Here is a 17,256-nt window from a genome sequence, read left to right as displayed (position 1 = left end):
TTCTTTTTAAGAGAGCAAATCTGCACTGCAGTTCAGTCACATTCCTTTTCCACTAGAACACACCTTCAAAGAAGCCATCTTCATCCATGTCTCCATAGATGTAAATGTACTCTCCAGCAGTTAGTGGAAGCTCTGCCTCTGGATTTTCATTAGGTCCATCAAAAGGATTGTAGCTGAAATAGTTACAACATGAAAACTCACTTCATACACCAGTTTTCACAGCAACATCTTCAAGCTGTGCTGCTGGATCAGCTTACAGCTCAGCAGCAAATTCCACAAAGGTCAAGGCTTCAGTTCAGTGTGTTTGTATATAACTAATACCACACTGCTCCGTGTCCAAACAGCAGGTAGGAATGCTTTTCTGAGTAGCAGAACAGATGTCTTGAGACATCTGAAAGAACAGATCAGAGCGACTCAAGTAAGTGTTTTAACAACGTATGAACTACCTGAGTGCCTGAATGTGTCAAGTAAGCTGTAGGATTGTACATTTCCAATTAGACATCCTTGGATTCCCTTGCATCTCTTAAATGTACACATCACCCCACATTTCTGGCAAACCAGAGCTTTAAATTGAAGTGCCAAAAGCACATGGAACATACTTCATGCACCACAAAGAATCTCAAAATTCCCATATTTAAAACCCTAAGAATGAGTTGATTTGTGCAAGAAGAATGTTTGTGTATGAATGAAGAAAACATTTGCTGCCTTTTACTTTGCAATTATCCAGTTCTTTGCCTTCAAGTTATACAACTCCACACTCTGCATGGCAGTCCAAAAACACACTGAAGTGGTAAATAAGTACGTTGGTGATAGGTGGCAGGCTCCAGGTAGCTCTAAGTCACCTACCCACAGGTCCTTGAGCTGATCAAGAGGACTTTTAGAGGAAAGAGTCACATGAGAAATCTTGTATCCACCTACTGCCCACACCTGTTGTTTAGTCCTTAGAAGGGCTTTCAGCATGCCAAAGAAATGCTATCCTGTCTAAGCTGAGTGAGACTTTACGGGCCTAAAAGCAGCACATGAAAACAAAGATCATATTTGATCTGCTCCTAAAAAAGAATCATCCCACTTCCTCCCAGTCCACAGACTAAAAGCTGAATGACATGGCAGTATTCTAGGAACTGTAGAAGAGGATTTGATTTGACCACAGCAGCTCAACAGATAGCAACAGTGATCTGCAAACTCTTGCTTCATTCTTTGCTTCTTTGTTACTACATTCTGTAACAATCAACACGGATTTCAGCCAAAAGCTTAGATTTGGGAATTCCGTGCTGATGTTTTCCGAATGGGAATAAGATTTCCTTGGAGAAAACTATTAATCCAGCAGAAATCAAACCAGGGAATGGATCAGTTCAAATCTCTGTTTTCTATCCAATACTATTTTCATAAGAAAAGTTGCAGCCAATGCTGTGCCTTGAATAGCTAATTATCTTGCTATGTTTTTGTTGAGCTATATGCACAGGATTTGCTTGTGTAGGAAATAGAAGCCACAAAAAAACCCCTAACCTAACAGCAGAGCAGTTAGTGCCACAGAACAAAATAACTTGTCTAACCTCAGGGAGCACAAGAGATGACATGATACCTGTATCGAGCCAAGAAGACCTGGAGCTTCGCAGGGCCTTGGCTGCCTGGCTCTGGCATCAGAGAGATGCTGTCAACATCCAGTTCTTCCATTTCACTTGCAGTGTCCACCTGAAATTATAAAATGAAAGATGAAGGATAAGACATGGCCAAAACCAGAATAAAGGAACACTCAAAGAGTTCCAACAGCAGTGAACAAATCCTCTAAGCTGATGGAGGAGGAGAATTTGGCCACTTGGATAAGGGCTGTCTGGAACTATCATTTTTAGAGTGAAAAAGCAGTACCAAGAAACACAGCTCCAAGCTGCAATTTCAACAGTTCCAGGTGAACATTAGCAAAAGCTATTCACTCAAGAAGGTAATGCAACCTTGATGTCCATAGAGCTGGGTGATCTCAGCTAAATAAAGCCATGGTCACACTGAGGCAGTGCTGGTGGCAGACCCCATGGGAGTGGGAAACCAGACTTGAGATTCTCAAAAGCCCCCTTCACCCTACATATCTGCAGTGCAGTATAATCACTTCCTGCCAGATCCAAGTCTTGTATGAAATATAAATGGTAATCTGAACAGAGGCAAAATGACATTTGTATCCGATCTCTGCCATTCAGTCAGTCCCCTGTAGCACCTGTATATGCTTCAGTATAACATTTATGTACTTTCAGAACATAAAAGTGCCCTACCAACTCAGGCCAAAGCTCTACCGAGTCCAAACACCCGGCTCTGATAACAGTAAGTTGTACACACAGAAGGAAAGCATACAAGAGGCAGAGCAAGCATGCAGTTCTCATCTTTTTGTGCAGCCTCTCAGTTGCTAGCAGTGATCTACAGAAGAACTTCCAAAGCTGGGTCTGTACCATGTATTGCCAGAAGAATCTTCCAGATAATTGTCTCAAGCTTTTATGACTGACATTTTGAAACTTCACATCTAATGGCAGCAAGTTACATAAAGCAATCATTCTTTCTGAAGAAATGCATTTCCCTTGTGTTTGTTTGAAATGCTGCCAGTGAATCAATTTGAGCTAATTTTAAAACACACCTCAAGGCAAATGTATTTTTCATGGAGGTCCATTGCAGGCACCAGAACACACAGCAGATCTTTTTCTAGTACATGAACTGCAAAAGTTAATATTTTGAACAGTTCAGAGACTCTTTTCAAGGTTTTGTGCTCCTTGAAATGGAGCCCTGCACCATGCCCCCAACAAACAGCTGCACTCTGTTACACCCAAAGGCACAGAAGTGGAATAGCTTTTAAACATGTCTAACACCCTGGAGTATTCCCATACTCCTGTGCTGCTGAAGCCAAACACACCACAGATTATCTCCCAAAGAATGACTGTTCTTACGTCTGCATGGACGCATGGTGGCTCTCAATTCTTCTTTCACACTGAATAACAGCAATTTGTCCCACTACAGAGCTGGCAGTAGTCAGATATGCTTTCCTTTCCAGGTGTGACCTTCACTTTGTTGCTGAAGATGACAGCTTCTCAGGCCTCACACAGCGGTGGGAACTGCCTGCCACAGCAGCATCTATCACCAGTGTCCTGGCTCTGTAGCTCAAGTCCTCGCTGTTCTCTATTGTACCATGAGGCATTCCATGTAGCCTCCAAGGTTTTAGCACTCAGTGAACATCAGTGGTTTAAGAGAAAGTGAGCTGTTTCCCACATCATCACACCCAGCCCCACTCACAGTGCTAGCTTAGCCTAAGCTGTCACATCAATTGTACAGCAGTGTATGAAAGACTGCTTAAATGAACCCTATATAAGTGCTCCTGGAAAAGAGAAGCAACTGCCAGCTATTAGATCTTGGTGGCACTAACAGGCAAAGCCTATTAACTTCATCCCTTTGCTAGCACAAACTTAGCATCTTCTCATGGTGTCTTACAAATAGAATTATCAGACCTAGGAGTGCAAGCCAAGAACCTTGAGTTCCTGAGGCAAAGTTCTTCAGCATGCTGAAATTTTGTAACTTTTCCATTTGCTACCATGACTGAGGTGTCAGATGGTGTCCTTACCACAGCTTCCCCACAGATCCCTCCAACTGAGCTTCCCTCCTGCCTTCTCCTCCACGCCCACTTGATTCCTTCCTAGAGCACTGCAATACATTCAGATGAGCATTGCAAATGTGGGCATCCAAGGCCTTCTCGATTTTTCTTACAGGCTTTCACTTGGCTCATTACAGTTTTCTTCATTTAGCTGGAGAAATGCAATGCACCTATTCACTATTGGCTAGAAAGGAGAGGCCTCAGTGGGAATTCCCATACCAACCTCTGGTGTTGGGCAGGATTTGGAGCTGTTCTGCATGGATTCTGATTTTGAAGAGCTCGACTGAGATTCGACTTTCTTGGCTTGTTTCTGAGAACTGGCAACAGAAACTGGGGAGCCAGCAGCAGCCTCAGGCACCCGCTGTGACAACTCCGACTCATTGGTCTCCTCATTGTGAACCTTCTTTGTGCTCTGGTGAGCAAGCAATGCAGAACCAGATGAATCTGAAACAAAAGCAATCTATCCATTACTTTTAGCCACAGGCAAAATACAAGATCAGCAGTGAGCATGAGAATGAGCAAGCACCCTTCAGAGTAGCTCAGGTGAGATTCATTTAACAGTGCAACAGACTGAAAACCCTCGGCTCCCTTTAGTCAGAGGAACATCAGGTTCTCTCTGTGACTACAAAACAAACCACGAGTATTTATGAGAGAGAGAGAGAACCCAAGAGTTAACTAAACATTTGCATTACTTTCTTGACACCTTCCCATCTATCCAAATAACGACACGCTTGGCAAAACACCCGCAGGCACCTCCAGCAATTACCCTTCTCCCAGTGAGGCTGTGGGGTAGAGCTGCACAGCGCAAGAGGAAGTTCAGAAGTCACAAGTGTGGAGGTGAGAAGGTCAATTTTTCCTGTCTGAAGTCGGAATTGTTTGAGCTCCTGGGACAGAAGGCTGAACTGCTCTGTTTGACTGCGGCATTGGTCTTCTAGATCCTTCACCCGAGCCTGATAGGAGAGACACGAGATGAGACACAAACCCGCCACATCAAAACCACCACTGGGTCTCCAAACAGCATTTGTCTTTGCTACATCTCTTCAGAAACAGAGTGGGTCTCAAACTCCCACCTAAAGGACCTAAAGGTACGCCCTGCCCAGGAACAGTCAGTAGGAATTGGCAGCTCTACACCTGCATTATCTTTGAAAATCTGTTAGAAGACTGATTAAAAGCACAATTAGGAATTATCCCTAAATGTTGAGTTTGAACTCAATATCCTAACTTAGCCCTGCACATGAAAGAATGAGAGAGTAAAAGACAAATAAGTCTTGGAAAGAAAAAGCCCAATACATCTTTGTAGGTTTACTGGAGCATTAACATCACACCTCCAGAAGGAGCTGCTCTCCCAATGCTCTCTCTCTCCATCACTTTAGCACTCCCAGGAAGCCCTCATGACCTTATCCTGGCCTCCCCACAAACCCTCCTGGGATGAACTCCCTACTGTCCCTTCAGACCTTGCCTCCTTCCAGGCAAAGAGCATCAGCAAGGCCCACACTGCAGAACGCCTGTGCAATGCAGGCAGCCACACAATTTGCCTTCAGGTCCTACAGGAATGACTTGCTGCAGGAAAACGCAGGCTGAGTACAAGAAAGCTACACCTCAACAAGACGAAATTCAGGGGAGCACTGGGGAAATACTGTAGAGAGACTAATTCCTGCTAGCTAACTCTGTATCTGTTTTCTAGTGTTCTCCTTCCACCGTCTCTCAATCTCCCCATTCTGAAACACTGCTGAGTCCTGGTTCTCCTTGCCCAGCCTCACATGTTCCCTGACTGCAAGCATTCCTAGCAGAATGCAAAGGCACCTGTCCCTTTTCCTCCTCTCACTCTGGCCACCATATACCTGCTTGCTCTGCTATCCCAGACAGATATCTCATCTTTGCTGCTCATGCTCTTCAAGTAATAAACAAATATTAAGTATTAATGCTGGTTGCAAATTTCCCAATTTCTTCAGTTGAATTCTGTGAGATAGAAAGTCTGTTTTTAAGCAACTCTAAAAATACCACTTCTGACCAGGAAAAGGCTTTCTTTCTGGTCACAGAGTACTGCACAATTTTACTAGCATGCTCTCTGCCACCTTCCAAGCATGCATGCAGTTTTATCTTAGCATAACATGTCTGTTTTAAACTTGTCAGTTTATCCCTTGTTTCCCCTCAAGCAGCAGAAGCTCTCAGTCTTCAGGAACTGCCTGTTGATGTCTCTGAAGGAGTAACTGCTTCTGCACTGAAAGAGAGCAGTACATGTCACAAGCAACTCCCAGAAGCATCTGCATTCTCCACTTGCTCAACTTGCTGACTGAAGTCTCGTTGTGCAGGACTCCTTCGCAACAGAACACATACGTCCTAGCAGACTACTTGCACAGGGTCACACAGGGCAAGGCAGGCAGGAGGCTTTAGGGCAGCACTGGGAGGCCAGGGCACAAGGAAGAGGAGCCTAAGGACAGGGCCTGGAGCTGACAGCACCAGCAAGGATCTGGTCCCAGACACAGAAGATAGAGGAGACTTCTGTGTCCATGTCTAACCCTAGAAGGAAAGTAAGAGAAGCCACACGCCAAGCTGAGATTGAGCAGTGTGATTACCAGAAAAGGCTGCAAGAGCAGGGAGCAGAGCTTGGAGGCACAGTTTAACCACCAATCCAGGAATTTAATCTGAGTTTCCTCAACGAGCTAGAGCCAGCTCAGCCCTGTTCTCTTAGGCACCCTCCTGCTCTATCAGAATCTCCTCCTGTAGGTATTCTCCATGTTCCCCTTGCCATCTCTCTCCAATTCTTTTGCACAGTCAATGTTATTTAGTCTCCCCATTTTTCTTCAGACCTTCTCACAGCTCTCTGCAGTCACATCTGAAGGGGACTGCTGACAGCTGTTTTCTATCAGATACAAACTACTACTTCAATATAAGACCTTATTCTAAATCTGTCGTGAACCAGCACCGCTCCTGGACTGCAACACCTTAATTACTTCACTAGCTCCTGTTTCTTCCTTGACACTATTATTCACAATCTCTGCTTCCTATCTTCCAGCCAATTACAAAACCAGCAGGATCTTTATTTTCTCTGTGACACTTTCACGTTGCCATTGCTTTTAGGTTTTGAAAGAAATGTTTCATTCCAGGACTGCAAACAGTTCCCAAAAGACCTTCAAATACATGCAGCACATGGAAGAAGTGCACAGTTGGACAAAACAGAATTGTCTGAAAAAGCCCAGTAAAAGCTTCACGTTCTAACTGGTTGAGAAAGCAAAGCATTTGAACAGGAAATCCTCCTCTGTGCAACTCATTGTGAAAGCTCCTTTAATTACATTAATTTCTTGAAGGTGACACTCTTGCAATCTTTTCCAGAGTATAATTAAAACAGGAATACCAATTAACTGTCAAAGCCAGGACAGAAGAGAAAAATGTCCTGCTTGACAGGATTATTGCAATACCTGCATGCAATCCAAAGTACTCTGATAGCAAGGAGAAAAGCAAAAAGAGATATAAAATCACATCAGAGGTTACACTAGCCACAATCTAACAACCTGCCAAAGGCAACGGACCCTCAGTTTGAATAAGCCTGTTTTCTCACTGAGTTTGGGTCTGCCTTATTCTGTGCTGGGATTTCCACCCCCACACAACCATGTTTTGTTAAACAAAAGCCAAATTCCACATATCAACTCTAGAAATGAGGTAGCTATGCACTTTTTGAGGGTCTCCAAATCACAATATGTTTTGAACAAAAAAGATCAGCTGCTCAAGCTGAACAAAACAATCGCCCTCCTCCCTTCTCAGCACACATAGATGTCTAGTTTAAGCATAAGCAGCTGCTCCAATCCTTTGATGAATTAGTTCAGAAAACCTTTGTCAAGAATGAAGCCTCCCCCCCTTAAAGGCTGCTTAGCATCCCAACAAGTAAATTCCCAGTGACATAAAAGCAGCACCTGTGTCACCTCTGACCCCGTGTCTGCAGTCAGTAAACGTTCCAGAACGAACATGGAAATGTAACATTATATCACATCACTTCCCTGCCATATCCGCCCAACTTGCAACAATTTCAATGCCAGCTAATAGGAGCCAAGCACTCTGGGAATCTTCAATTCATGCAGGTCATGCCAACTCCAGCCACAGAGAAATCTCCTCAGTCAGGGACACTTAGCATCCTGCTCCACCCTCCTGGGCTCCTAACAACCACAGAGCAACTGCACAGCGGTGGCCAAAGCAATTCAGCCTGTCATCTCCTACTGTGTGTCACCATTGCTGAGAAGGCCGTGGCCTCCTTTGTATGAAATCTCACTGTCCAGGTGCAAAATGAAGCATTCTGCCTTGTCTCGGGTATTTGGGTATTCAGAAAACCCCAAAGGACAGAGACAACAGAAGTTGCTCCCTGTGCCATCACACCTATCCCCATTCTCTTCAGGCATGAAATTATCATGTCAAGTTTCAGGGTTTGGTGCTCTGCCTTACAGCTCCAGGAATCCACAGCAAAGCTTTTCTCCAAAGTCATCTTGGAGCAATGAGTCATTGCACCTGCCTGCCCTCCCTGTTACGCTGTCTGCCACCACGGCAAAGTGAAGTCAGTGCTGATGTCACCACACTCACACAGTTGGTCCCAGACCAGCCAATGGGACAAGGTGCTGCCTCAAACCTTATCACTCATTATGCTTGGTCATCACTCAATAGGCAATGGCCACATTTCTCTTTTTTTTTTTTTTTTTCTCTAATAGAAAGTACAGAGCCTGTACACACAAATATCAAATGACATGGACGTAAGTATTCTTCCTCCCTGCAGATGGCCCTGAAAATGGAGCAGATGGATCTGAAGGTGGTTACTTAATGCATCCCTGAAACAGTTGCTGGGCACAGTCTAAATGAAATAAGCCATTTGGTGACAGAGCAGCCTGGGATTTAACAGAAAACTCGATCCCCAATGACTACTTTGCCAGCACAGACAATAATTGTACACAGCAGCTGTGTCAAATCAATACAGTGTCATATTCTACTCAAGAACCAATAAAATCCAGGGCATCAAGAAAACTCGCATTAAGAACAAACAACACAAAGCCTAAAGCTACTAATCCATCTCATTTCCTTTCATCTTACCTCTAGAAGCTGTACTGCTCCTTCATGTTCTCTTTTTGCCTCTGCCTGTGCCTAAAAAATGAGAGATAGAGTAAACAAGAAAGCAGCATACCTAAACTCACCTCTATTATCACCACCACCTTGACAGACACCATTTCAGATTTAAAACACCATACTGACTGAAGACATCCTTGGTCTATGGACAGACAGACTGCCTCTCCTGGGAAAAATCCCCCGGCTCCACTCAGGTACAAGGGTTGGCACACACAGAGACATTCATCCCTGGCTTCCCTCATTTAGTAGACTCACATGTATTTCCTCTATACACCACTTCTCCAAGGAGGTAAAGTGCAGCAGTCCTACCTCTTTCCAGGGATCCAGAGAGTACCAGTACCTTCTCCCCCATGCTGCATACCTGCTGCAACCGCCTGACTTCCTCTTGCTTCTCCTGCAGGACTAGCAGTGCTTCCTTGTGTTCAGCTTCCAGCAGCTGCCTTCGCTCAGCCACATCTCTCATGTGCTGCAGAACGATTCACAGGCAGTTTTAGGGCAACATTACTGAAATATTGTCCTGTGTCCTATCGTGAGTCATAGAATCAATACATGGCCTGTATTTCGCACATCATTAATCAGAGGAGAAAGTAAGAAATTCCTACTAAACCACAGCAACATAAAGAGAATCCTTAAATCAGTGATGGCCACCTTATGTCCCCTCCCACCCAAATCCCTGCAGCAGCCCAAGCCCCTCTGTTGACTTTGGAAGGCCATGTTCCAGGGTACTGCATGGCAGAATCCCCAGAGGAGCACCAACTCAAAAGAGTGGATTAGAAAAACCAATACAACAGAGACAGTCTGTGCCATCCAAAACCAGCATTATGGGTCTGGACAGTCCTCCCAGCTGCGTGGGTCCCACTGACCTTCAGCACCTGCTCTAGATTCTCCAGCTTGGTTTGAAGTCCTTGATTTCTCTGAATTACTGAATCCCGTTCCTTAGTAACCAAAACAACCTGCAGCTTCAGGTCAGCATTTTCAGATTCAACCTGAAGAGAAAGGATTGTCAATTAGCACAAGTAGCCATAGGTATTTGTTGTATAAATAATGGAGGGCAATTTACTTTCATATCTCAAGAGGTTGTTTTGCAGACCTGCTTCCTCCTTGCAATATCAAAATCACCAGCCTCCTCTCCCTCTGGTTTCCACTCAAAACAAATACTCGTGTATTTATTGCACACACTGCTTCTCCCACTGGGCTCTCTGTTGCCGGGGTGAAGTAATTGGGATATGAAGCAGCTATCTACTGAAGAGATACAAACAAACCACACAAGCTCTCAGAGCTTTTTTTTAATTCTAAATAGTGGGATTAAACAAAGAAAAAAACAAGATAATCTGTTCAAACTGCATTTACCTCCTCCATTTACCACTGGAAGTTCCACTAACACATTTCGAATCTGCAGTGCACTACGGCTTGATGACTACCAGCAATATTACCAACTAAAGATAAACACCTGCACTAAGTATGCTGCGTACTTCTTCTAAGAAAGTTTTACAGAAGGCAATGTCCCACTTGGCAAACAAGAACACTGCTTTTTACCTGTCCTGCCCATCCGGCCTTCTCATTCAGTTGCAAGTTCTCCTCGGCCAGTCGTGCATTTTCACTCTGTACCTCCTGCAGCTGGATCTCCTGTCACAAACAGCAGGTGTCACTACACCAGCGTCCTCAGACTGACCCTCCCACCTTGTCCTGCAGCATGGCTCCACTGCTCCTGTTGACTGATGGTTCAGGATGCTGACAGGATGCTGCTTGTGCAATGGAAGATATCAGTATACAGCACTGCTCAGGCAGATACCAGCTTCAGTAGCAGATGACCTCTTAAGTTCCTTTTCTCATTTATGTAGCCTCAAAACTCAGAATGAGAAAGCCATTTCCTTGAACACTATCTTCACCCACAATTCATCAACTTTCACAATTGGCTCAAGATCACAGTTTTCTCTACAAAGTTCATTAAAGGAGGAAAATATATTTAGAAAAATCAAAGAGTCTTCAATGTAAACTCGAGTTTTAAATGGCTGTTTCTAGTTTGAAATCAGGAGGCAGTTTGGAGTCAAGAAAGCAACGTGAGCCAGCTATTACTGTGTGATACAGAACATTGTCTCTGAGCAGAAGAGGGAGCACAGACATACAGACAGACACTGTCTCTATTAGTTAAGTCTAGACTACCTGCAGCCCCTTTGTACAGCATTAGAAGAATGTGAGTTTCATAATCAGAAAAGATGCCATGAAGACACACGCATGTCATACGTACATTCCCTCACACCACTGTTGGTTTGGATGGCGAAATATTTTCTCAGTATTACTCTTTCTGGTAGAGTCCCAGTTCCAGCTCTTTAAGGTGACGTGGTGCCTTCCCAGTATTGAAAAGCTGCTAACAACAGCTAACAACAATCACCAACGTATTCCTTAAGCATCCCATAGTCACTGAGATAGTGAGAATGAGCTCTGGATATGTAGAACTGACTTGAACTGAGACTCAAGCAAGATGTAAAGCCACCCAAAAGGTCAGTACCCATTGATGAATCCACAGCAGGCATGCTCAATGCACAGGCTGCGTGTTATTAACCCTGTCTGTCTGGAAACCAGGGCATGGGAGGGCACAGAGCAGTGCTAACTCACGTGATAGCAAATAATTGTATGCATTTTGATATACTGGCTAAACACAGTCCTGTGAACAGCAAAAAAATATGCAAACGTGTTTTGTGTTTTCACAGCATTATGCAGGTTGGAAAGGACCTCTAGAGATCATTGACACTTGCTGAATGCTGATGTAGACCAACCAGTGCATGTGAGCACAGTGAGGAGGGGATGGAGCGTTTCTGCAGTGGTGACAGTGACAGCATATCACCTCTGGTGGTGCACACTGGTGCCAACACAGCATGAAGTCTCTTGCTCACTGCAGCTGAAAAAGCACAGCTAATGGTGATGACTGTGCTGAGAACCAGAGTTTTGTAGCTGAGAACTTGCTCTATCAAATAGTGTTATTGTGCTCTTTGTACCTATTGTAGTTTCAAAGGAAATAAGGATGTATTATTTTTGGTGCAACCAATGTATATGCAGCCCAAGACAATTCCTCTTAACTCAGTGCAGCCCAGGCAAGCCAAAAGGTTGGACACCCAAGAACTGCACATTGTGATTATCATTAACATCACCAGAACTGTTCAGCAAAGTAGAAACAGAAGGAAGAAATCCAGATGCTTTACTATTACCTGTAAAACCTCCACGAAATGAAACAAGAGGTAAGACTTCATCCAATGAGCAGAAGCACAAGAATATGGTTGTACGTTCAACTACCATCTCAGGTTGCAGAAATCTTTTGATGCTTGCCCAGAGTGAATGTGAAAAGATAAAGCATCTCCCCCGACCAGAAGAGGCTATGGAGTTTTATCCAGTGATTTATGGAATTTTACTTAACACAGCTAGCTGAAGGACTAAATAAACAATTCCAGCTTCAAGAGCTGAAGCCCCACATTTGTGACATTCCAGATTGACACGGGCAAATCATTATTGCAATAAGTAGAACAGAACCCAGGAGAACCACAAAACAACCTAGCTCTTTGCCATTACACTCACACCATTAGGCAACAAGAACACTTACGAGTTCTTTGCATCTTTTATGCTTTTTCCTCACTTCATGCTCAAGGTTTTCACATTTTTTGCGTTTTTTCTTGAGTTCAAATTCCTGCATAGAACAAGCAAAAATAGACCACTAAGACCATATTCATAAAATGCAGAAGAAATTCAGCTTCTCTGATCCAATGCTACATTGGCTTTTTCTGTTTTCTTAAGGAAATCTTTGCTACAAACATAAATGACATATAAACCCAAAAAGATATATATATATTTTTTTAAAGGTAGTGAAAATAAAAGACTTTTCAAGTAAAGCAGTTATTCCTCCTTTCCTCAATCCTTTCAACTTCTAGAAACAATTCTCTATTTCTCAGTTGCAAAAACTGTACTGATTTGTCTAGGATAGGATGCAGGACAGGCTGTGAGGAACAAGTAGGCAGAGCTGTGGAGTGTTTCATACTGAAACACTAGCTGTGCTAAATTAGCTCTTATTCTAATCCAAATGACATCTAACAAACAGTAGACAACCACTCTTCATGTGCCTTTATCTGTGGTTACTTGCTACCACTCCTGGTTCCCCAGGTAGATAAAGATGCCTAAACCTCACTGTGAACTGTCCCATCTTGCTAGAGTCATGCACAGAGGCCATGCTCCTCATGACATCGGTCTTGGGTCAGTCATGTCTGTTCAATGAATGCTGAACCAAATGCACCACAGAATCTATCACTGGCATGGCTTCCTCTCCTTTCAGACTGATGCATACCCCCAGTTCAGCACAATACCTGGAGCTGGCACCCACTTTCCATGCAGAGACAGCCTCTGCAGGTTGCATCTAAAAAGACTTCAGTTCCCAAAATCTTTGTCTAGATTCTACGGGTGAAAACTCAAGAAAAACTTGAACTTCTTCATCCAAAACCAGACTGGCTTTGCTCTGGAAAGAAAGTGCCAAAAGACATTGACCCCTCCTGCACCCGTGCACAGGGCAACAACTCACCAGCTGCTGTATCTGTTGGCTGCTCTCTTGGTCTGTTACTGCATTTTTTGGAGGGAAGTTTTCATGTCCTTCCAAGGCAGGGCCCAGAGGTAGCACACCTGGTTCCACCTGGAAAGCAAGTGAGATCTCAGAGTTCAGGGACAGCCAGGAGCACCAAGGAAGACATTCCCCTGGCCATAGCACCTAAGATAGCAACATCCCACAAGCAAACTCCAAAACAGTAATCACAGCTGGAAGACGGTTAGACGGGAGGACACTACCCCCTTGAACAACCAAAAGGGAAAAATCAGCAAAGATCTCAGCATCCAGAAGGCAAGGAAGAAAACAAGGTATTAGGAAAGGGGCATTCTACCTTGGTTGTTGGTGAGAGGGACAGAAACAACCAGTGTGCTGTGCCTTATGTTCTAACACCAAACAGAACAGAGAAACAAGGGAAACCCTTCACAGCTACTACAGAAAGATGTCTGGTCAATAGCTGACATGGCTCAGTCTGCCCAGACTAACTACTGACAGCAGGACAAGGCCTGAGGTAGGCAGATGAAAAAGGGCCACGATAATGCTGTTTTTCTTTAAATGTTGAAGTTATTTTTGATAAGTAGGTTTTAGGGACAGGAGCTGATGAACATCAAAGTGAAGTTATGCAGTGAAGAGGCAGGACTTTGTGACTGCACCTCAGCCTGTAACCTTCAGCCACCTGTCAGCAGCAGCGGAATTTCTCATCTCACTCTGAACACCTGCAGCGAGGGATCGAAGTTACTATATCTGAGCTCCCTTCACAGTCAGTTACCAGGACTGCATCCCAGAACAATACTTACCAAAGTCTCTTTTAACTACTTCGGACTTGAAACCCTGGTTTCAACTACAACAATTTTCATGTTGAAAGCCAGAAAACCATAAGACTCCAGGCAAGCCCAGGCTAACAAAGTTTCCAGATTTTCTGCTATAGAGCTGGTGCTTGAAACAGCAGAGTTCTGAAACTCACATCCTGCATTGAGCTCAGGGACTTCCTGCAGCCCCACAATTAGGGAGACATGGGAGTTCCATTAGGGAGCTTCCAGCTGTTGGCTTCCCTAATGGAACTCCCATGTCTCAACAGCTGGAAATCTCAAGGTCCTCCACCCAAGCCATGGGCCCTTGCATGTCATCATATGTTTCGCCAAAACGTTGCATTTCAGCCAGCTTTAATGAAATAATGTCTCAAGGAACACCAGCAGATGCCACCTAAGGTCAGATACCCATTGTGCCAGTTACATGCACTAGGCTTAGTAAGCCATACTCTCACAGCAGATATGTAAGAAATCTCTGCTTGTTTGTAAGCACTTTTCAGTAAAATGATACATACAATGATTACATTCCTAATTACAGACAACTTTCAAAAACTGTAAAATTATATTTGCCCACTCAGGTCTAATTTCCATCCAAGAACAAAGACAACCTCCCAGCTACGTGCTCACACACTCTTACTGTCCCTCAGAACCCAGACTCATCACCATACCAGACAACTGCTAAATGAGACTGGCACACATCACGGTGAGCGCTGTGCCCTGGAGCTGAGCCACCTCATTCACAGCAGGGACTGAAAGATGCTCTTTGAACCAGGTGCACGGAATCTGTTCAAGAAAACAGTTAAAAATAACCAGAGAACAGCTGCCCACAGTGAGCACCTATCTTGGCAGAGCCCAGGGACAGAGCAGGGTGAAGCTGTGCTGCTGATGAGATGTCCAGAACGTAGCAGCTTAAGTCAAGCATACAACAGGCACAGATGCACCCAGGCTTTGGCAAATGACCAGACTGTTTAAAGCAAGCAATAAAGTATATTAAAAATGTTGCAGTCTTTCTAGAAAACCCTGTCCTTGGCATGCAGAAAGCATCATCACAATCCTGCCCCCCCTGGAAATGCTGAAGCATCTCCCACCCAACCACAACCTGTCTCCCTGCTGTGCCAGGACAGCCATGCGCAATGTCACAGAGCTGGACCACAAAACTGATTCAGGTTACAGAAAAAGTGGGAAGAACGCTACATTTGCTGGGCTGTTTTTAACCCAGATCCGTCCTTCAGTCCCTAACACTCTGCAGCTCAACACAGCCTACAGCAGCACGATTGGAGGAGCAGTGGGAATGTGCAGTGGGAAGTAGGAGGCTGCTTAAGTGAGCACTACCAGTGTGCTCACTACATTAGTATTGTTACAGAGATAAGCATCATCCCACAACCGCAAATAAAGAAGCAGAGAGATCAGAAAGGGAAGAGAGAAAAGGGATTTTCCAACACCAGTAAGAGAAGCCTGTTCTTTACACCCTGAGGAAGTTCCTTGAAAGGCAGGGGATAGAGCGCTGACACACTGTGCTACAGAAGGAGACAGAAGAGCAAAATCATTTATTGTACTTGTGGTACCTGTGGTTTTTGCTAACTCGATCCTCAACACCGTACCACTGCACCCACGCACACCCAGGTCCTCACTCCCTGCTCTTTGATGCTACCACACAGCCTTCTTGCTATGTTCAGCTGGGAAATCTTTGGACAATGAGGACTTCTTCACTTTTGGAAAAGTGAAGAGCAGCTATGAGAAAGGATATAATGCATATTCTCTATCATGAGAAGAATCTGACATATTCTTCAGGGTCAACTGAAAATCAAGGTATAAAAGGGCTGTTCAAGGACAACTAGGGCAGAGCAGGACCAAAATAATAAACAAAAGAAGTCTGTGCATCTATCTTCATTATCTAAGGGGTGAGGGTTGACCATGGCAGAAATCTCAAACTGTGAAGAACAGCTGAGGATTTGACTCAGAGATTGAAGTGTCAACCAGAAGAACTGTAGAAACCAATATAATAAATATAAACAGGAACAAATTACCAAGATTAGACAATATTCGTCTGAATTTAAAAAACAAAACAAAACAAACCTTTCACCATGAACAGAATGTCTCAATTTCAGCACCCAGTAAGGATGTGCACTATGCCACCTCTCTAATGCAATGCAAAACAACTGGAAGGTGGTAAAAGTCATGTTTTAAAAGGCTTCCAGTGGGGATCTGGGGAAATACAGACCTGAACAGTTGACATCTGTGCCACAGGAAAACCAATCGAATTGCAACAAAGAACATGCAAGTACTTAAACAAACAAAAGAAAAAAAATCAACTCTATGCTACACTCCTGACGCTATAAAATGGGTGAAGAAGGTGCAGCACATACAGCCTGCCTCGTACGCTGCTACAGTGCTTTTTTAAAGGCTTCTTCAGACACTAAGCTGACGTAGGAAGAGGGGAAGGGATTCTCTTGGATAAACGTCTGGGGAAAACAAGAATTGAGAGGCAGCAGGAGCTGTGCACCTCAAATACTGATGTGGTGATGAAACAAACAGTGAAGGGTCCCTGTGGCACTGGGACAACACATCACAGCGTGGCATGGGACAAACAGTGCTTCAGTAGTAGCCAACACTTAGACAACAAGACAAAGGGCTCTATTAGGAAAGGGAAAGAACTTTGTTATGCTGCTCTGGGGGATCCTGCATGCTGCGACACAAAAACGACACAAAGATGGACAACTAGAAAAGACGATGGGTTTTCCCAAGGAGGCTGTGGATGCCCCATCCCTGCAGGCATTCAGGCCAGGCTGGATGTGGCTCTGGGCAGCCTGGTCTGGTGGTCGGTGACCCTGCACACAGCAGGGGGTTAAAACGAGATGGTTATTGTGGTCCTTTTCAATCCAGGCCATTCTGCAATTCTATGAACGAACACTGAATAATGAAAGAGAATCCTCCAAGAAAGAAAAAATGGCAGGAGGAGCACGGCGGCAACAAACCAGAGCTCAGAGCAGCGCGCCAGGCTGCAGGCGTGACGTCCTGCCCCAGAACATCGCAACTCAACGAACGACTGACGGAAGCCCCCAGGCCGCCCGCGGCCCCACGCAGCCCGGCCGTGACGGCCCCGCGCTTCCCGCCCGCCCCCTCAGGGCCGCGGCCTGCAGTGG

General features: G+C 44.6%; 1 protein-coding gene across 7 annotated transcripts in view; it reads right to left on the bottom strand.

Annotated features, from left to right (window-relative positions):
- TSPOAP1 (TSPO associated protein 1) overlaps positions 1 to 17,256 on the bottom strand; it is a 47,929-nt gene that overhangs the window by 24,532 nt on the left and 6,141 nt on the right. For all 7 annotated transcript variants that reach the window (XR_006170828.1, XM_042830377.1, XM_042830378.1 and 4 more), the window contains 10 exons: positions 13,287 to 13,394; positions 12,321 to 12,404; positions 10,262 to 10,351; positions 9,589 to 9,711; positions 9,087 to 9,191; positions 8,693 to 8,743; positions 4,389 to 4,572; positions 3,846 to 4,066; positions 1,583 to 1,692; positions 64 to 173 (listed from right to left, as the gene is read on the bottom strand). Coding sequence is in view for 6 of the 7 variants with exons in the window: in XM_042830377.1 (XP_042686311.1) it covers positions 64 to 173; positions 1,583 to 1,692; positions 3,846 to 4,066; positions 4,389 to 4,572; positions 8,693 to 8,743; positions 9,087 to 9,188 (778 nt within the window). In the remaining variant the exon portion in view is untranslated. The remainder of the gene's footprint in view (positions 1 to 63; positions 174 to 1,582; positions 1,693 to 3,845; positions 4,067 to 4,388; positions 4,573 to 8,692; positions 8,744 to 9,086; positions 9,192 to 9,588; positions 9,712 to 10,261; positions 10,352 to 12,320; positions 12,405 to 13,286; positions 13,395 to 17,256) is intronic.

The sequence above is a fragment of the Centrocercus urophasianus genome, unplaced genomic scaffold (assembly GCF_019232065.1).
Source record: "Centrocercus urophasianus isolate 14NV4802_14NV808 unplaced genomic scaffold, USGS_Curo_1.0 seq_33, whole genome shotgun sequence".
Lineage (NCBI taxonomy): Eukaryota > Metazoa > Chordata > Aves > Galliformes > Phasianidae > Centrocercus > Centrocercus urophasianus.
This window is presented reverse-complemented; position numbering and strand designations above follow the sequence as displayed.